The 27,064-nt window shown below is 41.7% G+C and overlaps 1 protein-coding gene across 6 annotated transcripts in view; it reads left to right on the forward strand.

Moving 5' to 3' along the window:
* Positions 1–26,011, forward strand: part of ADGRB3 (adhesion G protein-coupled receptor B3) — a 1,321,417-nt gene extending 1,295,406 nt beyond the window's left edge. For 3 of the 6 annotated variants that reach the window (XM_073675494.1, XM_073675496.1, XM_073675499.1), the window contains 2 exons: positions 11,567–11,671; positions 25,241–26,010. In XM_073675494.1, the coding sequence (XP_073531595.1) occupies positions 11,567–11,671; positions 25,241–25,429 (294 nt within the window). In that variant the 3' untranslated portion in view covers positions 25,430–26,010. Of the gene's footprint in view, positions 1–11,566; positions 11,672–25,240 lie in introns of all 6 variants that reach the window. The other 3 variants (XM_073675497.1, XM_073675498.1, XM_073675500.1) reach the window with 2 other exon arrangements.
* Positions 26,012–27,064: the final 1,053 nt, after the last annotated feature.

Below are 27,064 nucleotides of genomic sequence, written 5' to 3' on the forward strand. Positions count from 1 at the left end.
AATATGACATAGATTGAATGTCTGGGTGCACAAAAAAAAATCGGATTCAGTAAGGAGCAACCATATATCACCTGAAACTGTTTTTGAATGTTTTATTCCCTGCTGATGTATAAAAGCAAATGCAATACGGATGATAATACAAATGAAAAATCATCTATTATTTCTAGATAAAAACCGGACTATTTTTTTTATATGCTCAAGTGAACCCAGCCTAGGAGGATGCAAAACCTGTTTGCAAGAATTTGATGTATGCTTTATTCCATGTTTGTTTTTTTAATAGCTTTATCGTAAATGTAAAATCAGTCCGAAAAAGCATAAATCAATTTATTATGCACCAGCCAAACGCGACAAAGATTGTTATTAGAGCTGGAGGACAGAATGTGATATATGTAAAGCCTGCCCACCACACCTAGCCTTACACAGTCATCATGCCCATAATAAAAATCTCACATGACATTGTCTTTTTCTCTGACATTTTATTTTTATTGGGATAAAATACATAGTGTACATCAGCAGAGATACAAAACAACACATGTAACATCTGAAGACAAAAAAAAACAGTTACAAATGCCAAGAATGAACAATGAATAATCACTGATCATTTTATAGAGCCGCAGTACACACTATAAGAGAATGTTCGCTATGGCAACTGTTGCTAAGGTTCCTGAGTCTGACGTTCTTGCTTCAGTGCTGCATGTGGAAGGTGGTGATTGCAGAATGCACTGCGGATATTTGGACAAATAATACCGTATAGCTTCATTTGGCTTAAAGTATATGTAGAACACAAAATTAGGGGATATGCGAAGATTGTCATCAGTATTCATTCCCTAGTACATAGGAGATAGCTTATTATTAGGAGATTTAGGAGTCTAAATTCTGACTTCATTAACTGAGACTTCCTATTAGACACATTTTTAACCCTGAACAGGCTGCAGAATTATTCTTGCACATATTACACATTTTCTTATTTACCATTTATACTGTACGGTGAGAGTTGAAGTAACGCTGGTGTGCTGCATTTCTTTGCAGTATGTTTTTGTGAAACTAATTGATCCTATTCATTTCAAGACAAGCTGCAGCCAAAGTGCATTAGTGTGCAGTAATCAACATACAGTCCTGCAAAAAATCATTATTATAGATTTTTAGAAATACACCATTTCATGAGAATCAAGGCGATGATGTAATGCAGTTGTTTGCAGCAAAAAAAAAGGTTAGTAAGGGCTTATAGTACATAGAGGCTGAATAACATCAGATAGATCCCCCTGTGTTCCATGCTGCATAGCTATAGACTAGGGATGAGCTGACCTGAAGATGTTCAGCTTCTTTGGGTTCGACCAAACTTTTGTCCAAAGGTCGATTCAGGGACCAGAACTCTACCCAAACTTCAACCCGGACACCATAGAAGTCAGTGGGGATCCGAACTTTGGTGTTCTAAAATGGTCATAGTAAGGGCTGGGGGGCTGTCAAAGGAAGCAGAGTACCCCCACAGAGTCTTTCTATCTCTTTATCTCTCTCTCTTCTCCCGGAACTCCAAACACTAAAATGGACGTCCAGGAGAGTTCAGCACTGGACACTAGGTATCCAGTACGAACCCCAAACTGAATAGTAAGGGTTTGCTCATCTCTACTATAGACTGAAATATCTCCATAAGGTAACATATGCCGGACATGGCTCAATTTTTCTTCTATTGGACTCAGCATGAATTGATATAGTTTTGCATGTCTTCATATGAAATCAGAGGCTTACAGGGATGCAATATGGTTCCATAATCTTATATAAGTGATGCGTTATTACTTTGCAGAACTAACAGCTTGTACAGAGCTACAAGATGGCTACGAGTAAGGCTCATGTAAACATTGCTATCACAGAGATCTGAACTACTGTGAGCATCATATTGCTAATTGCCATATTACTCCACTTTGTATCGAGTCATAATTCGGCTTGCCTAGTCACGCAGGAGGCCTTTTGTTGCACCTCCTTTTGCCTATGATGTTGTAAGGAGGAATAGAGAGGTTTTCTCTTAAATTTGTATGGAATCCAGCTGGAAAAAAAGTGTCATTCTCCATCAGATGCCATACATAGGGAGGTATTATTTCCCAGAAACATTGCCTATATGCATACCAACAGAGCTTGTATAGCAGTACACAAATGCTACACTACATGGTACCATACTAAAATAAAAAAAAAACACCCCAGCACAATATCCTACTGGCTTTGTAGTCCTGGCTCTGTGGTGTTCATGAGTCCTAAATGTACAAAGAATATTATTTTGAAAACTGTTTACACTGTAAATATCATTGATCTCTACCATAAAAAGTGATTTGTACCTTTTATACTCTTCTGTACTCCATTATTTATCTGATATTATATGTAAATGTACACTAATATCCATTTAATAGTCATAACAACTTAAGGAGTTGCCTTTGTCTTAGAAAGTTGAAACGTGTTAATAACATAACACATATGTAAGGTTTGTTACAAAGTAATGCAATGATAAATTGAAAAATTATATCATATACTGTATAAAATGGTTGAATTAGATACTCTTTTAAAATGTATCTTTATTTCTTAATGGCTTCTATGATAAATATATAAAAGCATAGGCTTCAAGGTTTTTTTTCAATACACACTTATACAGTGCCTACAAGTAGTATTCAACCACCTGCAGATTTAGCTGGTTTGATAAGATGCAAAAAAGTTAGAGCCTTCAAACTGCAAACGAGAGTAGGATTTATGAACAGAAGCATAAATCTTACAAACCAAAAAGTTATGTTGCTCAGTTGAATTTTATTAAATTTTAAACATAAAAGTGTGGGTCAATTATTATACAACCCCTATGTTTAATATTTTGTGGAATAACCCTTGTTTGCAATTACAGCTAATAATCATCTTTTATAAGACCTGATCAGGCCGACACAGGTCTGTGGAGTTATTTTGGCCCACTCCTCCATGCAGATCTTCTCCAAGTTATCTAGGTCCTTTGGGTGTCTCATGTGGACTTTATTCTTGAGCTCCTTCCACAAGTTTTCAATTGGGTTAAGGTCAGGAGACTGACTAGGCCACTCCAACACCTTGACTTTTTCCCTCTTGAACCAGGCCTTGGTTTTCTTGGCTGTGTGCTTTGGGTCGTTGTCTTGTTGGAAGATGAAATTACGACCCATCTTAAGATCCTTGATGGAGGAGCGGAGGTTCTTGGCCAAAATCTCCAGGTAGGCCGTGCTATCCATCTTCCCATGGATGCGGACCAGATGGCCAGGCCCCTTGGCTGAGAAACAGCCCCACAGCATGATGCTGCCACCACCATGCTTGACTGTAGGGATGGTATTCTTGGGGTCGTATGCAGTGCCATCCAGTCTCCAAACGTCACGTGTGTGGTTGGCACCAAAGATCTCGATCTTGGTCTCATCAGACCATAGAACCATGAACCAGTCTGTCTCAGAGTCCTCCAAGTGATCATGAGCAAACTGTAGACGAGCCTTGACATGACGCTTTGAAAGTAAAGGTACCTTACGGGCTCGTCTGGAACGGAGAACATTGCGGTGGAGTACGTTACTTATGGTATTGACTGAAACCAATGTCCCCACTGCCATGAGATCTTCCCGGAGCTCCTTCCTTGTTGTCCTTGGGTTAGCCTTGACTCTTCGGACAAGCCTGGCCTCGGCACGGGAGGACACTTTCAAAGGCTGTCCAGGCCGTGGAAGGCTAACAGTAGTTCCATAAGCCTTCCACTTACGGATGATGCTCCCAACAGTGGAGACAGGTAGGCCCAACTCCTTGGAAAGGGTTTTGTACCCCTTGCCAGCCTTGTGACCCTCCACGATCTTGTCTCTGATGGCCTTGGAATGCTCCTTTGTCTTTCCCATGTTGGCCATGTCTGAGTGCTGTTCACAAGTTTGGGGAGGGTCTTAAATAGTCAGAAAAGGCTGGCAAAAGAGATCTTTAATCCACACATGTGAAGCTCATTATTCTTGGTGCCTGAACTACTTCTTAATACTTTAGGGGGACCAAACAGAATTCTTGTGGCTTGAGGGGTTGAATGATAAATGACACTCTGAATTAACTTTTAACGTTTTAAAAAAAAAAAAAAAAAAACAATATTTGCTGCAGTGCATTTCCCACTTCCAGGCTGATCTACAGTACAAATGTCACAATGCCAAGTTAATTCTGCATGTGTCAACCAGCTAAATCTGCAGGGGGTTGAATACTACTTGTAGGCACTGTAGCTGATGAGTTAACACTTAAGACATTTGTCCAATAGATCTATTTTGCTAAACTGGTATGCATTTCTTTCTTAGGCAACGGCCCCACTATTAGTATTTGGTCAGTATTCGGTCAGTATTTTTTCTCTGGAGTGAGAGCCAAAACCAGAAGTGGTGATAAATGCAGAATTGGTGACTTGTTTCTATTATACCTTTTCTCTGATTGTTCCTCACCGGTTTTTGTCTCCCACTCCTGAGAAAAATACTGACCAAATACTGATAGTGGGGCCAATGCCTTACACTGGAGTTCTTCACTGAAGACATGTTTATGATTTTTGCTGTGTTCGGTTCAGGTTCTTAATTGCTTTTGTGTTCTTGGAAGTTCCTCTACTCTTCTTCCCAACTTCTTAACTGCTCCAGTGTTTTTGGTTGTTCCTGTACACACATTTCTAAGTTTTTGTCCTCTGTGTTGTTGGGCTTCTGGCTGGATCTGTGAATCAGATTTTGTGGTTGTCTGTTGTAATCTTGGCTTGTTCAGCTAAATTTACTTATTACTTTTAGCTTGACTTTTAGCTTTTTTGTCTATGTTTTTCAATTCCAATTATAATTTAAGTACTATCCCTGAAAGCTTGTCTTACTACTGTGGTTAAACTCCTGAGTAATCTGTATAAAACAATTGTTCTAGCGAAAGCATAGTCCCCTAAGCATATGGCAGCTAAGCTTCTCTACACCTTGCCTCACTCTTCAGACACTCCCAATAGAGTCATTCTTTCAACGAGGGAAGCCAAGAAGTGCTGCTTAACATGATACTGAGTCTTGAATGGTGCTACCAATATGCTCAAGAACAATTTGCCAACAGATTAAATCTTAGCACTGTTGCCAACAAGGTCAATAGGGAATGCATTGTATTTAGGTACCTTTTTCTTTGTTTCCTTAAAAGTAACTTGTCAGCATAGAACTCAATCTCTAGTTAAAGGCAGGGCACTACAGGGTGTGTAATAAACTTTTGAAGGATGTCCTGTTATGGGTAGCAGGCTGCATAGAAGGAATACATTTTTGTATTGCTGCTGCACCAGTTGTCCAGTTTGTTTAGTTTGGGATCACCACTGAGTAGTCACGAATATATTGTCAATCATGCCCATTAGTAACTTGATTGCCATCTGATTTAGCACATTCACAATCCAAATGAGATGCCCATCAAGTTAACAATGGGCTAGACTACAAACAAGACTGCTTAGTGCTGTACCCCACCTAGATGATTGGAATGGAGCTTTCTATGATGCTTGCTACCTACAACATGAAATACTTTAAAAGTTAATTACATGCCCTGTACTATCCAGCCTTTACTTAAAGGGGTTCTCTAAGATTGTACTAAAATGGACCTTGTCAAGTAATTCAAGTGGCAGCGTCACCTAGTTATGTGTCATGATGGCCTAAAGTTTGAGGAAACACAGCTCCCGAAACATGTGTCTCAAATGACAGAAGAGTTATATCGTAAGCACACATACCGGTGAACTGCCAGAGAAGGGCTGAGATAGGAGAAGTCTTCTTCACGGCTGAACATAGAGGACTGAAGGTGGAAGAAAAGATTATTTGTGCTCAGTCAGCCAAGGAGAAGATTTATTTCTTCTCATGTCACAGCCCTTCTCTGGCAACCAACTTTTATAGTGTGTTCATGGTACAGCTCCTCTTTCACTTGAGAAACAGGCCTTAGAAGCTGTGCTTCTTCAAACTATAGACCGTCCTGACAAGTGACTAGCATGGGCTACCGTTTGAATGATGTGACGGGGCCATTTTATTACATTCTTGGAGAACCACTTTAAGGGAAGAATTCTTTGCTGTCAGATTCCCTTTAAAAGAGAACAGGCAAATACAAATGTAACAAGTCCTCCATCATTTGACATCAACCGGTTGGAATTAATTTTATGTTGTTTTTTAAACTGAAATATATCTATTTTGAGATAATTTTTTGGGAGATTGTCTTGCAATTTTTTACCAACAGATGATGTCAAGTGAGAAAAGCATCAGACCATGTAAACTGCAATACCCAATCCATTTGTTCTCTTGGTAGATACATTTCTGGGAAAGACATTCTTTCCTCTTCCTATACAAAACTCATAAAAATTTGGTCAACAGATATTGAAGGTGTAAGGGCACCTTAAGTTGATATTATAATAATAGTGTGTGCTGTTCCCTAAGTAATGGAAAGACACACATTGGCTATTTTTGAGTTTCCATGCACAAAGCATTCATTTAAAATAATTAAGTGATTCACAGTCACCTCTCAGTTTGGGTAACACTTTCACTCAGCTGTGAATGGTAAATGCAAACACCTCTGATTACTTAATTGGATCAATTAAATACCTATTGGGCTTTTTGTTCCACAGTCCTATAAAAAAAAAGAAATACATTGACCTAGTTGCTTTTGGCTATGTTTGTTCAGGACCAATGTAGTATAGTTATATAATTAAGTCATGTGTATGCAGAATGCTTTTCTCATATTTTGTATAATCTACTACCACTTTACGTAGGACTTGTAATTTTCTTAAGACTATCCCTGGCATTATAAGTTGAAATGAAAAATAAAAAAACGAATAATTGAAAACGTTTTTTAGTAACATAAGGGACCACTCCAGCGTTTTTTTTGTAATTGCAGTGCTAGAGTGGTGTCACTTATGTAAGTTCCCTGACTATTATACTTACCAGCCATTATCTTCAGCTGTTACTGGCGCCACTCCTTTCCCATGACGCCATCTTCTGACCGCAAATTCTGACTGACCGGAAGTCAGAGGTAATGGTCACAGGCTCTCAGTGTAAGTCTCAGTGCCTCGTCCTGGCCTCGTTCTGGCTCTCATAGACTTACATTGAGTTGTGACTTCTGGATCGCACAACAAACACTGGTGCTATCCGGCAGGTCACAACTTGCAGAAGACAACAAAGCGACACCGATAACAGATGAAGACGGCGGCTGGTAAGTATGGTATACTACTAGGTGCAGGAAACTTAGATTAGTGTCACCACTCTAGTGGTAAAATAAAAAACCTGCTGAAGTGGTTCTTTAAAAGAATTCTTGTTTCAGTAATTTTTATTGGGACAAATAGGTCTGCATGCAGCAGAATTTCCCCGATCGAAACCTCCAACACTTCAAAGGAACACAATAGACACAATTATTTATTTGACTTACTCATATTCTGCAGAGTATGGATGAATTTCTGCAAATCCCATTTATATGAATGGTGCAGTCTGCAACATGTCTGCCACATGTCCACACAACCTTAACATCAATCAGCTCAGCTAACATCCTATGATGTTATATAACAGAAGGTGGTTTGGATAGTTTATTGTCATTCTTCTGATTAAGGGCGGTATATGTCACCCCTAAAACATGTTGACCACAGTAAGTGGTAAATGTAGTAATTCATCATGGACTATGGCGGTTTTAGGTTAAGGGATTCTACTCCTCTCATATCGTGAGTTAATAATAATTATCTGAACTTAAATGGGGTTATCCGGTCATATGATAATGATTACCTATCTTTAGGATAGGTCATCAATATAAGAGCGGTAGGAGTCCGACTGTTATTAACTTTGTTGGCCTAGATGCAAATATTGAACGGAGCTGCTCATTGAATGGAGCAGTTTGAAAATAAATATGAAGGTTTAGGTTTTGTCGTGATGCTGTAACATCCAGGCCACTACCTATCGCTTCAGTCGCTGACAGTTATGCATATTAGCTGCGGGTGATACAGCAGTCTTGCTTAATTCCTGAGACTTCAGGTGCCGCTCAGGTAAGTAGTTACAGTAGTACAGTAGTTATGGTAGCTGACACAGCTGGTCGGCAGTAAGGGCCTCTGTGTAAGTCCAGATCTCTGTAAAGGGGTTAAAGGGCGAAGGCCAAGGCAACCCTGGAGGTCTCGTAGATGGAGTGGCTTGCGCTAAGCTTTCAATGAAAGCCCTATTAACAACTGCCAGTCTGCCACTAACAGTTCACCCATCACATGCAGGAAGATGCTGGTCCTGCTCCACATTTGCACACCATCTGGATCATGGCTGAAAGTCATGGCTGAAGCTGAGCAGGGACACACTGGGAGGGCATAATACATCAGAATATATATATTTTTACTCCCAGATGTTCTATTTTTTGCCCTATGAAGCACTCTCCTTATTTTTATCTCTAAATTCAAATTTTCCGAAAAATCAAAGCATGGCTTACAGTTACAAAATAAGCTTGCCTAAGGAAAGAAATCTTTGTTATTTGAAAGTTAACAGTTCCCTGTACTTATACTGTTGGGAGAAATCAGTATACGAGTAATCAGGATATAACAGAGTCAAAATGTGTTCATTTACTTCTAGTGGAACTAAGCTTATGTCCCTGAACAGCTGGTTGTTGGGGTGCAACGTGTCAAAGTCATTAAATACATCTAGGAACTAGGTCTACATTACTATCTACTATTTTTACAGTTAAAGACATAAATTTGTCTAGCTATTCATATTCTCATCTATATTAGGAATAGGACTCAATGTGCCTTCATAAGATTTTCCCTTTTATTGACACATTATGATCATACAGTGTTTAAGATCTTTTAACACTGAGATATTTTATGTAGACTCCTATAGGTGCCATGTTATGTTTTGGTAAAACAAGAAGGTTTTATGTATTTATGGTAATATGCGTGTGAATTTAAGGGTTTTCTAATTCCTTAACTTTTTTTTTTTACACGCAGCTTACAATTGTATAAAATACTGAAAGGTTCATTACTCACCTTACCAATCCTCTGCTTGTCCATGGCTTCCCTAGTTTCCTGCCATCTCTGTTCACTAGACTCCTGTAATGACACATCAAAAGGACAAGTGAGTGCTACAGACAATCGCTGGTTGTAGCGGTGTCCTCAATGGTACCAACATGTGACTGCTACAATCAGTGATTGGCTGCAGAGTTTATGTTTCGACATGCTTTGTCATTAATGGTTCCTGGTAAACAGAGATTGGTGGGGACAAGGCAAATGTCAGCATGGAAAAAGCAGGGGATTGTTAAGGTGTGTATTATTCTGCTAGTCATTCACTATCACTACACTATGTCTGCAAATAATTAATAACATGTCCGGAGGCCCCTCGTAGAGGGGGGTACTGTCACGGGGGTGTCCAACTGACCTCTTTACCTCACAATAGACAGACAATTCCCTCTTTTTAGTAGTCACCTTTTTACAATAAGATTACCATTGATAGTTAATACCTCTTTTATAGCATCACTTCATTGACAATAGGTGAAAATGATATCTTATTCCTCACCCCTGATTGGTGACCTCTGCACAGGTTACTGAGCATGTCTTGTACACTCTCCATAGAAAGAAATCAAACATCAGTTTTCTATGTCCATGTGAAGGCAAAAGATGTCAGATTAGAAAAAAGAATGTTTCCATATCTGGCTCTAATTAGTAGTGAAACCTATGGATTCCCGCTATGAAAAACATATTTATTTTTGTCACTTTTATAGTGCCTTTAATTTCATAGTGCTTTACATTATCATCACTGTCCCCATTGGGGCTCACAATCTAAATTCCCTATCAGTATGCCTTTGGAGTGTGGAAGGAAACCGGAGAACCCTGAGGAAACCCACACAAACACACGATGCAGAAATGCTCAGGATTTTTTCCTGAGCGTTTCTGCATCTCCCTGGCAGAAAAAAAACGCATGCGGATTGTACATGCGTTTCTGCATCTCCGTGGCAGAAAAAAAACGCATGCTTATTGTACATGCGTTTTCCTGCCAGGGACATGCGGAAATGCCACTGACATTTCCGCATGCGGATTGACAAGCGCTTTCCAAGCGATTTTAGCATCACTTGGAATGTGCTTGTGACAACTAGGATTTATATAGTGTCACCCGAGAGAGTGGTAAAAATAAAAAAATAAATGTATACTTACCCTCCGATGGCCCCCGGTGTCCCCCTCACTCCGTTCTCCCTTGCCGGCAACAGTGAATTGAAAGACCTGCTGACGTCAGCGTCACGTGACCCGTCACATGACTCTGACGTCAGCGCAGGTCCTTCAACTCACTGCAAAGTGCCGGGAACCAAGCAGGAGCGGTGCGCGGGCCGACAGAAGGTAAGTATACATTTATTTTTTATTTTATTCTTGTTTTTACAGCTTTTTTTATGGTACCTGGGTGTGGAGGAGAGTCTCATCTTCTCCACACTCGGGTACCATCCGCACATTAGAACGCGCCAATAACACAAGTACAAATGCAGTCTTGCGGTATTGGCGCGTTCTAATGCAAGTCAATGGCGGCGAAAACGCCGCGTTTCCGCAAAATTAATGGACATGCTGCAGATTTTTGAGCGCAGCATAAACGCTGCGAAAAAATCCGCAGCATGGGCACAGCTCATGCGGATTTCCATTGGGGAACAGTGCTGCCCTTCTACCATGCATTTTTAATGCAAAAACGCCGCGGAAACGCATTAAAAACGCATCGTGTGCACACAGCCTAAGCATTGAGTACTATTTGGCTATGTGCCCACGATGCAGAAATGCTCAGGTTTTTTTCCTCAGCGTTTCTGCATCTCCCTGGCAGAAAAAAACGCATGCGGATTGTACATGCGTTTTCCTGCCAGGGACATGCGGAAATGGAGCGTTATCACTGACATTTCTGCATGTGGATTGACAAGTGCTTTCCAAGCGATTAGCATCACTTGGAAAGTGCTTGTGACAACTAGGTCACACTATATAAATCCATGCAAACGGCTGCAGTGAATTGAAAGACCTGCTGACGTCAGCGCAGGTCCTTCAATTCACTGCAAAGTGCCGGGAAGCAAGTAGGAGCGCAGCGCGGGCCGTCCGAAGGTAAGTATACATTTATTTTTTATTTTATTCTTTTTTCACAGATTTTTTAATGGTACCTGGGTGTGGAGGAGACTCTCCTCTCATCTTCACCCGGGTACCATCCGCACATTAGAACGCTTGGATTACGCATCTACATATATAGTGATGCATAATCCATGCGGTCTAATGCAAGTCAATGGCGGCGAAGACGCAGCACTTCCGCAAAATAATTGGTAGTGCTGCTTTTTTTTCCGCAATGATATCATTGGGGAACATTGCTGCCCTTCTACCATGCGTTTTTAATGCGTTTCCGCAGCTGCAAAAACGCTGCGGAAACGCATTAAAAACGCATCATGGGCACACAGCCTTTATCTAATATTAGTATATTGCAGTTTTCTTTACTATTTATCATTTGTTTTACACCATTATATTTAAGTAGACATTCTCATTTTTGCTAAATATTTTTTGTACTATACTGAAAGTGAATGTGTATATATGTAATTCTTACAAACGAGCGCTTTATGAAAAATGATACTTTTTTTCTTACAGAAGGTCATGCATACTAGAAAAAGACATATGGAGTTATTTCAGGAATTAAACCAGAAATTTCAAACTCTGGACAGATTTCGGGATATACCAAATACTGGAATTATGGTAAGTAAACTGTTTTTTAGAAGTCTACACATAGCAGATATGAATAAGACTTTAAGGAGTATTCTGGTTTCAGTAAATATGTGATATTCGTATCGTTTTCATGATCATTGCTTGCCTTCATTCAATAGGAACTTGCATTTAGAGTGGTTATGACACGTGTACACAACTCAAAGACCCCAATTTCTGGCATAAGAAACGTCACAACTTTTGATAAATTTGATGGGTGGGCGTAGCCACCCCAGGACCAGCCTGGCTCCTCCCCAGCTCAGCTCATTTTGGCAACTCTGCCTGAAATTGGCGTGAAAACAACAAAAGTCGCAAAATTTTTGCACAACTTCACATTGCGCAAAAATGTGCAACTTTTCAAAGTTCGTTATGCCAGACTAGGTGTAAACACTTTGATGAATTGGGGCCAAAGTCATTACATAACCAGGAAAGATTTGTATGCCTTGGTGGTAAGCAATGGTCACTACTGTATGAATTTTAGCAAATATCTTAAAGAGTGTGGGGAATTAATTAATTATCCAAAATTAGGATATACCAAAAATGGAACATCTTTTAATTTTTTTTCTTAAAGGGAACCTGTCACCAGTTTTGTCATATATCAACAAACACTATCACTTTATTCAGCGTCTGTGCTGCATTCCATAAATGGTTATATAACACCCTGACTCCCCCTGTAAGACCCCAAAAACCTTTTGAAGTTCTCCAGCGCTGTATGTTAATCTTGTCGATAGTCGTCCTTTCTGTGCTCTCTATCCCGGCTTCTGGTCACCGTCCTCCTGCTTTGATTGACATGGATGACGCTTTCTGAGTCATCCACATTGCCTGGTGAAATCTTGCGCCTGTGCAGAGAAACAGCGGCTCACGCTTGTGCACTATGTTTTTCCCTACTGCGGGCAGAGCCGAAAACATACATGTGCATGAGCGCAGTACGGAAAAACATAGTGCGCAGGCGTGAGCCGCTATTTCTCTGCACAGGCAAGAGATTTTGCCCGGCAATGTGGATGACTCAGAAGGTGTCATCCACGTCAATCAAAGCAGGAGGATGCAGAGCAGAAGCCTAGAGGTGGGAAAAAGAGCCCAGAAAGGACGCCTATCGGACCAGACCGACAGGATTAAGATACAGCGTGGGAGAACTTCAAAGGTTTTGGGGGAGTCAGGGAGTTATATAAGCACTAGATGGTGGCCCGATTCTAACGCATCGGGTATTCTAGAATATGTATGCGGCCGACCGTGTTAGTGAGGACCGGGGAGCGGCGCTGCCTGTGCGGGTACTTCCGCTGCGAGCCGCGACCAATCAGCAGAGCGGTATTTAAATTTGGCCGCGACCAATCAGCGAACCATGTTAGTGAGGACCAGGGAGCGGGTCATCTCCCGGCTGCATCGCCGCTGACCTCCATCCGGCTACCGTCGGGAGATCAGCGGCCCTAGCCAAGTATGAAGGGAGGACCGGGGGCTAGCGCCGGTCATCTCCCGGCTGCATCACCGCTGACCTCCTTGCGGCAGATGAGCCGCTAACGGCCGCCATCTTGTTCTGAAATCCCACGTCGCTGATTGGCCGCGGCCGGACCAATCAGCGACGCGGGATTTCCTGGACGGACAGACAGATGGGATAAGCCGATTATATAGTAGATTCATGGAATGCAGCACTGGTGCTGAATAAGGTGATAGTTTTAGTTGATGTAGGACACAACTGGTGACAGGTTCCCTTTAATGTACATTGATTGTATTAGAAATGAGGGAGGAATAATGTATTAAGAGCTTGAGCACATGGATATTTTATGGCGCCATGCAAGTTCCAAGCTGTGCCAAGCTATAGTATGGGTCAGGTAGACATCTATAGGGCCTTTTTCTACATCTATTATTGCAGGATGTTCCTTTATGTCAAGAGTACCTGTGTAATATGAAGCCATACAAAGGCCCCATAGATCTGCACAAGGAGAGCCTATAGTTTTGTGATATGGCCCTTGAGACATGGCTTGTGCCATGTAACCGGCTCTGTACACATTGCTGTATCGTGTATGAACCCATAATGCAGATATTTCCTTCATGGCATCCCGAATGAAGCAGAGCTGTATATGTCAGATGGAGTAGGCTGGTTTGTCATTTTAGTTGTCTTGTTGAAAAATTCACTACTGAAAATAGTAGCTTTGGGTATTTGTACTGTGCCATTTCCACTTCTGCTGCCATTATGCCATTATGCAACCATGCCTGCCAGGGCTGTCATGTACACTTCTTTTAACATCATAGAAACATTATTTTTTTCACATAACTATGATTTTTTTTTTCATTACGATTTTTATTTTAACCTTTATCTTTATAAATCTTTTGAATAAGGAGCAAATATGTCCACATATGTTATACAACTCCATAACAATTATGGTGCTGAAAGCCAGCCAGAAAACAGCACTTCCAACCAGTGACTCTTAGACCACGTGCACACATTGAGTATTTGGTGAGTTTTTTACCTCAGTATTTGTAAGCCAAAACCAGGAGTGGGTGATAAATTCAGAAGTGGTGACGTGTTTCTATTATACTTTTCCTCTGACTGTTCTACTCTTGGTTTTGGCTTACAAAGACCACGACCCCACTATCAGTATTTGGTCAGTATTCGGTCAGTATTTTTTCTCAGGAGTGGGAGTCAAAACCAGGTGAGGAACAATCAGAGAAAAGGTATAATAGAAACAAGTCACCAATTCTGCATTTATCACCCACTCCTGGTTTTGGCTCCCACTCCAGAGAAAAAATACTGACCAAATACTGATAGTGGGGCCATGAACAAATCCTGAGGTAAAAAATTCACCAAATACTTAGCGAGTGCACATGGCCTAAAGTGTCTTATTTGTGCAGTCAATCTCAACAGTATAACATGACTTTACAGTCCAATAGACCTAAGGAAGGGGACATATGTAGGAGGAAATATAAAGAACGCTATGGAGCAAGCAGCCGCCGTGGGGTCGACATTGCACTGTTTTCACCATAGCACTCACTACATGTACTAGTACATGTTTCCTGTACGGCAGTCATGTTTTATAAAGGTCTTTAGGACACAAACATCATGTTATCTTGTTAGGATAGCTTGGATAAAGAATAGCAAAGTGAAAGCGTCGTTTCAAGCGGCAGAATGGCTGTATTTGCCTCTAGCTCCTCCTGCCCCTCTCTGTCTCCATAGAACTTTATAAGCAGCAATTCTCATGAATTGAGAGTGAATTATCACTTCAGGAGGAGTAGGAAGAAGATTCCTTTCATAAAAAAAGATATTACAACATTTCTTATCTTCTCTTGTACTATTGATTTTTGGGGAAAAAAATAAAACGACACTTACCTTTTAAGCACCACAAATTCTATGTATATTTGTGGGATCGGAACACCTCTCACACGGCACAAAAATATGGAGCACCATCCACTATTTTCTCAAAGATGCAACAAATGTTCCTATATTCCATGACTCATGGCTCCATGAATATTTTCACACACACATATATCTATCTAGAAATATATATCTACATTTATATATAGATATAGCTACAGTGGTATGTAAAGGTTTGGGCACCCCTGGTCAAAATTACTGTTATTGTGAACAGGTAAGCAACTTGAAGATGAAATGATCTTTAAAAGGCCTAAAGTTAAAGATGACACATTTTCTTTGTATTTTAGGCAAAATATATATATATATTTTCATCTTTTACATTTTAAAAATCATAAAAATGAAAATGCGCTGATGCAAAAGTTTGGGCACTCTACATGGTTAGTACCTAGAAGCATTCCCTTTTGAAAGTAGCACAGCTTGTAAAGTAGCCAGCCAAGTGTCTTTCAATTCTTGTTTGAGGGATTTTCATCCATTCTTCCTTGGAAAATTCTTCCAGTTCTGTGAGATTCCTGGGTAGTCTTGCATGCACTGCTATTTTGAGGTCTAGCCACAGATTTTCAATGATGTTCAGATCAGGGGACTGTGAGGGACATTGTAAAACCTTCAGCTTGCACCTTTTGAGGTAGTCTAGTGTGAATTTTGACGTGTGGTTAGGATCATTATCCATTTTTAGAAGCCATCCTTATTTCAACTTCAGTTTTTTTACAGATGGTGTTATGTTTGCATCAAGAATTTGTTGAAATTTCATTGAATCCATTCTTCCTTCTACCCATCAAGTGTTTCCTGTGCCATTGGCTGCAGCACAACCCCAAAGCATGATTCATCCACCCTCATGCTTAATGGTTGGCGAGATGTTTTTTTCCTAAAATGCTGTGCCCTTTTTTCTCCACATATATCTTTGATCATTGTGGCCCAAGAGTTCTATTTTAACCTCATCGGTCCATAGGACTTGTTTCCAAAATGCTTCACACTTATTTATATGTTCTTTTACATACTTCTGATGCTGAATTTTATGATGAGGACACAAGAGAGGTTTTCTTCTTATGACTCTTCCATGAAGGCCATATTTGTGCAGATGTCTCTGAACAGTAGAACAATATACCACAACTCCAGAATCTGCTAAATCTTTCTGAAGGTCTTTTACAGTCAACCGGGGGTTCTGATTTGCCTCTCTAGCAATCCTCCGAGCAGCTCTCACTAAAATTCTGCTTAGCCTTCCAGACCTTATCTTGACCTCCACTCTTCCAATTAACTGCCATTTCTTAATTACATTTCGAAGTGAGGAAAAGGCAACTTGAGAACATTTTGCTAACTTCTGATAGCCTTCTCCTGCTTTGTGGGCCTCCACCATTTTCATTTTCAGAGTGCTTGGCAGGTGCTTAGAAGAACCCATGGCTGCTGTTTTTAACGTTAGAGGAGGCTGGGTTTTATAAAGCTGGGAAATTTGCATCACCTGGACTTTCCTAACAATGATCGTGAAAAAGCCATAACCCTAACAGGCTAATTAAGGTCTGAAACCTTTGTCAAAATTATCTGAGCACACAAATCTCCAAGGGTGCCCAAACTTTTGCATCAGCCCATTTTCCTTTTTGCAATGTTTAAAATGTAAAAGATGAATATATATATATATATATATATATATATATATATATATTTATTTATTTATTTGTTTATTTATTTATTTTTGCCTAAAATACAAAGGAAATGTTTCATCTTTAGCTTCAGGCCTTTTATATATCATTTCATCTTCAACTTGCTTAACTGTTCACAATAACAGTAATTTTTACCAGGGGTGTCTGTCACACTGTCACAGAATACTGGAGGTAGGGGGCCTAAGCTGACCCTAAGCTGGGACCCTGACTAACCCCTCAACCTGGAGGTACTGTTAAAGGTACAGAGGTCCAGGCCGCCAGCGTAACCCCTACCTCCTGAGGATCCCTGCACCTAAGTAATCTAGTCCTGAGAAGGACCCCGATCACAACAATAGGGAACCAGAAATAATATGCCCACACACAGTATTTAGACGAACGAGACAGTACAAGGGAAAAACCAAAACCACCTTGCATACAACTTCTACACAACTACAACAGAGGGAACACAAACGGGAAAGGAGATAAATGATAAAGCGAGGAAAGGGAAAAAAACACTTCCAAATGCACTTATCTCAGCAACTCCAAACACCACGATCCGCTCTGTAAGTCAGAATGAAAAGCTTTCACCGACACCTCCCAAACAGACCTGCAGGAATATAAAGGAGTCTCACTAAAGAAGCATTGATTGCAGCTGGGCGAGGCTGGACCTCAGCTAGCCCAGAGAGAGAGAGAATTAACTCCTACACTGCCGAGAAAACACAAAGCACCAACAAGTCAGCTGCGAGAAGTCAGGCTGTGTACTCGTGACGATCTTCGTGGCAACACACCCGTGACAGTACCCCTCCTTCTACGAGGGGCCTCCGGACCCTCAGGGCCAGGTTTATCCGGGTGAGTCGAGTGGAAGGCCCGAACTAATCGGTCTGCGTTAATATCCGACGCAGGAACCCACATCCTCTCCTCAGGACCATACCCCTTCCAATGAACCAAGTACTGAAGGGACCGGCGATTAAAGCGTGAATCAATGACCCTCGATACCTGGAACTCCAAGTTACCATTGACAACCACAGGAGGGGGAGGTAAAGGTGACGGTACCACCGGCGCCACATACCTCTTAAGCAATGATCTGTGAAACACGTTGTGAATTTTAAACGTAGGGGGGAGGTCAAGACGGAATGCCACCGGATTAATAACAGAACTGATTCTGTACGGCCCGATGAACCTGGGACCCAGTTTCCAGGAGGGAACCTTAAGTTTAATATTCCTGGTAGACAACCATACCTGATCGTTCACACTTAGGTCCGGACCAGACACTCTCCTCCTATCAGCCATACGTTTGTATCGGTTCCCCATAGTATTCAGATTCTTCAGCACCCCTCTCCATACTGAAGCGAGAGATGAGGAAAATCGTTCCTCCTCCGGAACCCCCGAAGAGCCCCCCCTACTGAAAGTACAAAACTGGGGGTGAAAACCATATGCCCCAAAAAACGGGGACTTACCAGTGGACTCGCTCCGCCTATTATTGAGAGCAAACTCTGCCAGAGGTAGGAAAGAAGCCCAGTCCTCCTGGTTCTCTGACACAAAACACCGAAGATATGTCTCCAAGCTCTGGTTCATACGTTCCGTCTGACCATTGGTCTGAGGATGAAAAGCCGACGAGAATGACAAATGCATCCCCCGCCGAGCACAAAACGCCTTCCAGAACTTGGACACAAACTGAGACCCCCGATCAGACACCACCTCGGAGGGTACCCCGTGAAGCCTCACAATCTCCCCAATGAATACCTGCGCAAGAGTTTTAGCATTAGGAAGAGCCGGAAGAGCGATAAAATGTGCCATCTTGCTGAACCTGTCCACTACAACGAGTATGACCGTTTTACCCGAAGACGGAGGGAGGTCCGTAATAAAGTCCATAGACAGATGAGTCCAAGGACGCTCCGGGATCTTCAAAGGTAAGAGGGCCCCAGACGGACGGGTATGTGAGGTCTTAGAGCGCGCACAAACCCCACAGGACGCGACAAAAGTTACCACCTCTTTATGTAAGTTAGGCCACCAAAACCGACGCGAGAGGAGATCCACAGTTGCTTTACTCCCCGGGTGTCCTGCAAAAACTGAGTTATGGTGTGCCTCGATCACCTTTTGTCGCAACTGATCTGGAACGAACAGTCTCCCCGAAGGTCCAACAGGGGCGTCCCCCTGAGCCTCCAATATCTCCTCCTCCAGCTCAGAGCATACTGCCGAAACCACCACCCCCTCCTGAAGAATAGGAATCGGGTCGTCCGTATTCCCGGCCCCAGGGAAACTGCGAGATAAGGCATCCGCCTTTACATTTTTAGACCCAGGACGATATGTAACGACGAAATTAAACCTGGTAAAAAACAATGACCACCTAGCTTGTCTGGGATTCAGACGTTTAGCGGACTCCAGATATAGCAGGTTCTTGTGATCGGTGATGACGGTGACCGGATGAACTGCCCCCTCCAAAAAATGGCGCCACTCCTCAAAAGCTAACTTAATGGCCAAGAGTTCCCTATTGCCGACATCGTAATTCCTCTCAGCGGACGACAACTTTTTAGAGAAAAAGGCGCATGGATGCCACTTACCAGGGGACGAACCCTGTGACAATACTGCTCCCACCCCTACCTCGGAAGCGTCTACCTCTACAAAGAATGGCTGAGACGCATCAGGTTGAATGAGTATGGGTGCCGAGGCAAAACATTTTTTCAAGGAGGAGAATGCTTGACAAGCCTTGTCAGACCACCTAGAAAAATCCGTCCCCTTTTTAGTCATGTCTGTGAGAGGCTTAACCATGGACGAGAAATTACGAATGAACTTCCGGTAATAATTAGCAAACCCCAGGAAACGTTGTAGTGCCTTAAGATTCTCCGGCCGATCCCACTCAAGAACTGCCCGCACTTTCCCAGGGTCCATACGAAAACCGGACGCTGAAACCAGGAAGCCTAAAAACTGGAGTTCCTGTACAGCGAACACACACTTTTCCCACTTGGCATACAGTTTATTATCCCGCAAGATCTGTAACACCTGTCTAACGTGCTCCTGATGAGACACCAGATCCGGCGAGTAAATTAAGATATCATCCAGATATATGACAACAAACTGTCCCACCAGGTGGCGAAAAATATCATTAACAAAGTGTTGAAACACCGCCGGGGCATTAGTCAGACCGAATGGCATGACAAGGTTCTCATAATGCCCCTCCGGAGTGTTAAAAGCCGTCTTCCACTCATCCCCCTCCTTCATCCTAATCAGATTGTACGCCCCCCTGAGATCCAACTTAGAGAACCATTTGGCGCCCACGATCTGATTAAAGAGATCGGGAATAAGTGGGAGCGGATACGGATCTCGGACCGTAATCCGATTAAGTTCACGGAAATCCAGGCAAGGGCGTAGGCCTCCATCTTTCTTCTTAACAAAGAAGATCCCCGCGGCCACCGGTGAAGATGAAGGTCTAATATGCCCCTTAGCCAGACTTTCAGAAATATAATCCTTCATGGCCTGCCTCTCAGGACCAGAAAGGTTATACAACCTAGCTTTAGGTAACTTGGCCTCAGGGAGCAGTTTTACAGAACAGTCATACTCGCGATGAGGAGGTAGTTCCTGACACCCATTCTCCGAGAATACATCCTCAAAGTCCGCCAGAAATGGAGGTAAGACCCAAGGAGTAACCGCACCGATGACCGTGTTCATGCAGTTTTTATTACAGAATTTACTCCATTGGCTTATCTCTCTGGTTTGCCAATTAATAACCGGGTTATGCTTAGCTAACCAAGGAAGGCCCAACACTATAGGAGTGGGAAGACCCTCCAACACGAAGCAAGACAACAGTTCTTTATGTATTGCCCCCACTTGAAGTTTTACACCATGCACAGCTTGCAAAAAACTTCCCTGACCGAGAGGCCTGGCATCGATCGAGAATATGGGGATGGGTTTAGCCAACTCACTCAATCGCATACCTTGAACCCGGGCAAACCGAGCATCAACCAGATTAGCCCCGGCCCCACTATCCAGAAGAACAGATATCCTCTCAGTTCTCGTACCCACCACCACCTCCGCCGGTACGAGAAACTGAGACGAACCTAGGGACGAAATACCTACTCCCAGATTGCCGTCCACCACACAACCTGGGATCAACAGTTTTTTCGACGACTCTTTACTCTGCAAGGGACGGGATGGACACCCCCCAATAAAATGTCCCTTTTTCCCGCAGAGGAAACACCTTCCTGTCTTATGGCGCACCACCGGTCCCCTTCCCCGAAATGATGTCCCTCCTAATTGCATAGGCTCCTCCGGACTGACCAGGGGAACCACCATATGAGGGGACCTTGTAGGAGGTGGAGACATTACAGGGGGTAGAGTTATCCCGCACCTCTCCCGAAGCCGTCTGTCAACACGAATAGCAAGGGCCATAGCGGCTTCCAGTGACGCGGGAGAGTCATACTGTGCCAACACATCCTGTAATTTGTCGGATAAACCATGACAAAACTGGCTCCTAAGAGCCGGGTCATTCCACTGGGTGTCCGTGGCCCACCTACGGAACTCCGAACAGAATTCCTCCGCCGGACGATCTCCCTGCTGAATCCTACGTAACTTAGACTCAGCAAGGGAGATCCGATCTGGGTCATCATATACGAGTCCCAGAGCAGCGAAAAACCTATCCACTGACTGGAGAACCGGGGAGCTTGGGGGAAGAGAGAACGCCCAAGATTGAGGGTCCCCTTGTAGGAGCGAGATGACAATTCCCACCCTTTGTTCTTCACTGCCCGATGACCGAGGCCGCAGCCGAAAGTACAATTTGCATGCCTCCCGGAAAACAAAAAACTTGTCCCGCCCCCCAGTGAACCTGTCAGGGAGAGCTACTTTAGGTTCTGGTCCGGCTTGCTCCGGAGGATGCAAAACCTTGGACTTAACGTCCGCCAGCCCCATGGACAAACTCTGCAACTGCCGAGCTAGACCGGCTACTGGATCCATGGTAGCTGGAGAAAACTAAGATGGTCGGTGAAAATGTCACACTGTCACAGAATACTGGAGGTAGGGGGCCTAAGCTGACCCTAAGCTGGGACCCTGACTAACCCCTCAACCTGGAGGTACTGTTAAAGGTACAGAGGTCCAGGCCGCCAGCGTAACCCCTACCTCCTGAGGATCCCTGCACCTAAGTAATCTAGTCCTGAGAAGGACCCCGATCACAACAATAGGGAACCAGAAATAATATGCCCACACACAGTATTTAGACGAACGAGACAGTACAAGGGAAAAACCAAAACCACCTTGCATACAACTTCTACACAACTACAACAGAGGGAACACAAACGGGAAAGGAGATAAATGATAAAGCGAGGAAAGGGAAAAAAACACTTCCAAATGCACTTATCTCAGCAACTCCAAACACCACGATCCGCTCTGTAAGTCAGAATGAAAAGCTTTCACCGACACCTCCCAAACAGACCTGCAGGAATATAAAGGAGTCTCACTAAAGAAGCATTGATTGCAGCTGGGCGAGGCTGGACCTCAGCTAGCCCAGAGAGAGAGAGAATTAACTCCTACACTGCCGAGAAAACACAAAGCACCAACAAGTCAGCTGCGAGAAGTCAGGCTGTGTACTCGTGACGATCTTCGTGGCAACACACCCGTGACAGTGTCCAAACTTTTACATGTCACTGTATATATATATATATATATATATATATATATATATATATATATATATATATATATATATAGATACATATCTACATATACACATATGTACTGTATAGATAGATAGATAGATAGATTGATTGATTGATTGATTGATTGATTGATTGATTGACTCCCTATTCTTCAAACATATGCAATATATTAAATGCAAGAATATTTTGGTCAATAAAAAAATATTTTTCCTCAAATCATCCTCTACTAAATGCTCAGTTGGTAAGGCTATTTGTATTTCTGGTGGCACAGTTTTTTTATTCTGTTTATTAACTTTTTTGGGTGGGTATTCCCATCTCAGCCAATAGATGGAAATCACTGTCATTATACCTCTAGCATCTCAGCCAAGACATGGAAAGCACTGTCATTATACCTCTAGCATCTCAGCCAAGAGATGGAAATCACTGTCATTATACCTCTAGCATCTCAGCCAAGAGATGGAAATCACTGTCATTATACCTCTAGCATCTCAGCCAAGAGATGAAAATCACTGTCACCATACCTCTAGCATCTCAGCCAAGAGATGGAAATCACTGTTATTATACCTCTAGCATCTCAGCCAAGAGATGGAAATCACTGTCATTATACCTCTAGCATCTCAGCCAAGAGATGGAAATCACTGTCATTATACCTCTAGCATCTCAGCCAAGAGATGGAAATCACTGTCATTATACCTCTAGCATCTCAGCCAAGAGATGGAAATCACTGTCACCATACCTCTAGCATCTCAGCCAAGAGATAGAAATCACTGTTATTATACCTCTAGCATCTCAGCTAAGATTGAAATCACTGTCATTATACCTCTAGCATCTCAGCCAAGAGATGGAAATCACTGTCACCATACCTCTAGCATCTCAACTAAGAGATGGAAATCACTTTCACCATACCTCTAGCATCTCAGCCAAGAGATGGAAATCACTGTCACCATACCTCTAGCATCTCAGCCAAGAGATGGAAATCACTGTTATTATACCTCTAGCATCTCAGCTAAGATGGAAATCACTGTCATTATACCTCTAGCATCTCAGCCAAGAGATGGAAAACACTGTCATTATACCTCTAGCATCTCAGCCAAGAGATGGAAATCACTGTCACCATACCTCTAGCATCTCAGCCAAGAGATGGAAATCACTGTTATTATACCTCTAGCATCTCAGCCAAGAGATGGAAATCACTGTTATTATACCTCTAGCATCTCAGCCAAGAGATGGAAATCACTGTCATTATACCTCTAGCATCTCAGCCAAGAGATGGAAATCACTGTCATTATACCTCTAGCATCTCAGCCAAGAGATGGAAATCACTGTCATTATACCTCTAGCATCTCAGCCAAGAGATGGAAATCACTGTCATTATACCTCTAGCATCTCAGCCAAGAGATGGAAATCACTGTCACCATACCTCTAGCATCTCAGCCAAGAGATGGAAATCACTGTTATTATACCTCTAGCATCTCAGCCAAGAGATGGAAATCACTGTCATTATACCTCTAGCATCTCAGCCAAGAGATGGAAATCACTGTCATTATACCTCTAGCATCTCAGCCAAGAGATGGAAATCACTGTTATTATACCTCTAGCATCTCAGCCAAGAGATGGAAATCACTGTCATTATACCTCTAGCATCTCAGCCAAGAGATGGAAATCACTGTCATTATACCTCTAGCATCTCAGCCAAGAGATGGAAATCACTGTCATTATACCTCTAGCATCTCAGCCAAGAGATGGAAATCACTGTTATTATACCTCTAGCATCTCAGCTAAGATGGAAATCACTGTCATTATACCTCTAGTCTAGCATCTCAGCTAAGATGGAAATCACTGTCACCATACCTTTAGCATCTCAGCCAAAACATGGAAATCACTGTCATTATACCTCTAGCATCTCAGCCAAGACATGGAAATCACTGTCATTATACCTCTAGCAGAGGTGATGGGGATTTTGAAAATAGCCAACAGGAGTGGTTGGGAGGTATGGAACATAGCACTACAGCAAGCTATACAGTCTACATAACTCCCTTTTACTTCTATGGGCATTATGGGCAGCCCTCAGCTTTTTCCATTATGCGACCTACTTTTGAAAAAATATAGTATTGTGGTAACCATTTATATGAGTAGCCCTTCATATTAAACAGAGCAGCTTTCCATTCTGTCTGAAGGAGGGGGTCCTGAAAGTGAATATTATGCATAGGGGATGACTTTATAGCATGGTCCTTTTAAAGTTTTATATAAACCAACAGGTCAAACTATACCACAAAATCGTATGTGCTTGTTGATTGACATTTGTATTTTTTAATGCATTCTTAGATTTGATACGAGACCATGACCTTTGTGCAATATGATAATACCATGTATAGATCTAAAAACTAGGAAAGTCTTTGCAGCCCAAAAATAAACTTGGACTAAAGACCCTACATGACTACAGTTTATTATGGAATTTTTTATATGTTTGATGCCTAATGGATGAGTTGACAAAGCTGTTTTATATAAATACATGTAAAATGTTTGAGGTATTGTGTATTTCTATAGATTACTACTCATTTACACATGATATTTTTGCAGCATTTTTACTGTGTATTTTCTGCATTTTTGGTGTCCAAAATCTCATCACACGTTGCTGATTTTTCCCGCTCGCATTTTGAGCCCTACTGCATTTTTGTCAAGATGCTCATGTCAATTCTTTCAGAGGTTTTTTTTCAAATAAATGGGTGAAAATTGCAAGCAAAAGTGTTGCAAAAATGCATGTAAAAACAAGCCAAATACGCATGTACTGCATGCAGTGTTTTTCCTACCACTTCTCTTCTTTTTGGTATAGAAAAAAACGCTGCTTATACTCAACATGTGAACATACTCTAATAGTTCTACAGTAATAATTGTTTCTTTTCTTGTATTCTCTGAACAGGATAACCCAGCAGTAAACAAGAATCCATGGGACAGTTTCAAAAGCCCAAGTGAATATCAACATTATACAACAATAAATGTTTTAGATTCAGAAGCAAAAGATTCTTTAGAACTTAGACCCTCGGAATGGGAAAAGTGTCTAAATTTGCCTTTAGATGTACAAGAAGGCGACTTTCAAACAGAGGTTTAATATAACTATGAAAAAAGAATGAAAGAAGAAAACAAGTCATTTGCACTGACACACAAAAAAAACTTTAGAAGCCTGGCGCCTGTACTTTTGTGACAAATTCATGTCAGGAACTTCATGTGCCAAATGTCAGTGTTCTTTATTTTTTCTTTTCTTTTTCTTTTTTTTCTTTTCAACTTCTTGTCTACTCTCACTAGAGAATCTAGTGCAGAACCAGGTGTACAAATCTTACCATCATGTGTTGTAAGTACCCGTGGAATGGATTTGTAAGGTAATCTTTATAGATCAACCTCAAACAACAATTCATGTTGTAACAGCTTCATTCGGTTTAGTTTTCAAAAAACTTCACCATGAAGCACAATGTATATATGCAGTTTTTAAAATTTATAACAGTCTGTTTGGCCATTACTACACTTTTTACTTTATAATATAAAAAGCAAAATTTTTGTCATTAAATGAATGTTTGTTGAGCTACGTTCTTCATTGCTTTAAATGCAATAAAGTAATAATCTCACTTTTATATGAATAATATATTTCACATCTTTATTATTGCAGTTTTATCTTGGAAGCTCATGGTGGCTTTCTCTGCTGCAGCTCTGTATAAAATATTTAAAATGTTGTATGGTGTAAATAAACTTTTGTCTACAGCCCTGTTTCTCACGTCGTCTCTAACACTTTAGCAATGTTCATAGAAAATGCATTTTGTGACTAGAGATGAGTGGACCGATCTGCGAAGAATCCAGTTTGAGTCGAACTTCCTGAAATTTGCAATTTCAGTGAATTCGAACATTTTGAGATTCAATTCGTGGTTCACAAAAATGCCTTGCAGCTATGACAGCTAGAGGAATATCAAAAACTTGTACAATGGTGGTCAATACCTGGTCCATCTGAGATCAGCGGTTCCCAGTGGAGCACAGTTTGTACGGTAGAGTCATTTTCTGTCTCTAGAGTCACTAATCTCTACTGTAGATAATATAAAAAGCTGAGGAGAAACAATAGCTCAAAAATAGAGTCTTATATGGCTGATAATTATCAAAGAAATATATCAATACATGTTGACCTGCTTCAAGGTTTATGGCTGCTGTAGATCCATGGATGATTTCACCAAAAAAGGATATAAAAAAGGTGGTTTTTGGTTTATATCCGCTCTGCCGGCTGATGAAGAAACGTCAAATGCCAGAGATTATATAAAATGAAGGTTTTTTTATTTTTTCTACGCATTTCGAAGTGTAACCCACTTTTTTTCTTCAGGATATGGTTTTCATTTCCTGAAGAAGTGGGTTACACTTCAAAATGCGTAGAAAAAATAAAAAAAACTTCATTTTATATCATCTCTGGCATTTGATGTTTCTTCTTCAGCTGGCAGTGCGGATATAGACCACAAACTCTCCTTTTTTATCTACTGTAGAGTGTAAGCTCTTATGGTCAATGTGGTTCTCCATCTCAATCTCTTGCTTGTAAAGTCTAAGCTTTTATGATCATCGGGGTCCTCTATATTTCTCGCTCTCCTGTAGAGCGTAAGGTTTTATGGTCACGGGGTCTTCTGTCTCTCTTCTGGAGAGTTTGAGCTCTTATAGTCGGTGGGTTTCTCTCTCTCACTCTTCTGTAGAGTGCAAGCTCTTAGGATCACCAGGGTCC

The sequence above is a fragment of the Phyllobates terribilis genome, unplaced genomic scaffold, assembly GCF_046119375.1.
Source record: "Phyllobates terribilis strain yellow unplaced genomic scaffold, ASM4611937v1 Scaffold_3__8_contigs__length_932513732, whole genome shotgun sequence".
Classification (NCBI taxonomy): domain Eukaryota; kingdom Metazoa; phylum Chordata; class Amphibia; order Anura; family Dendrobatidae; genus Phyllobates; species Phyllobates terribilis.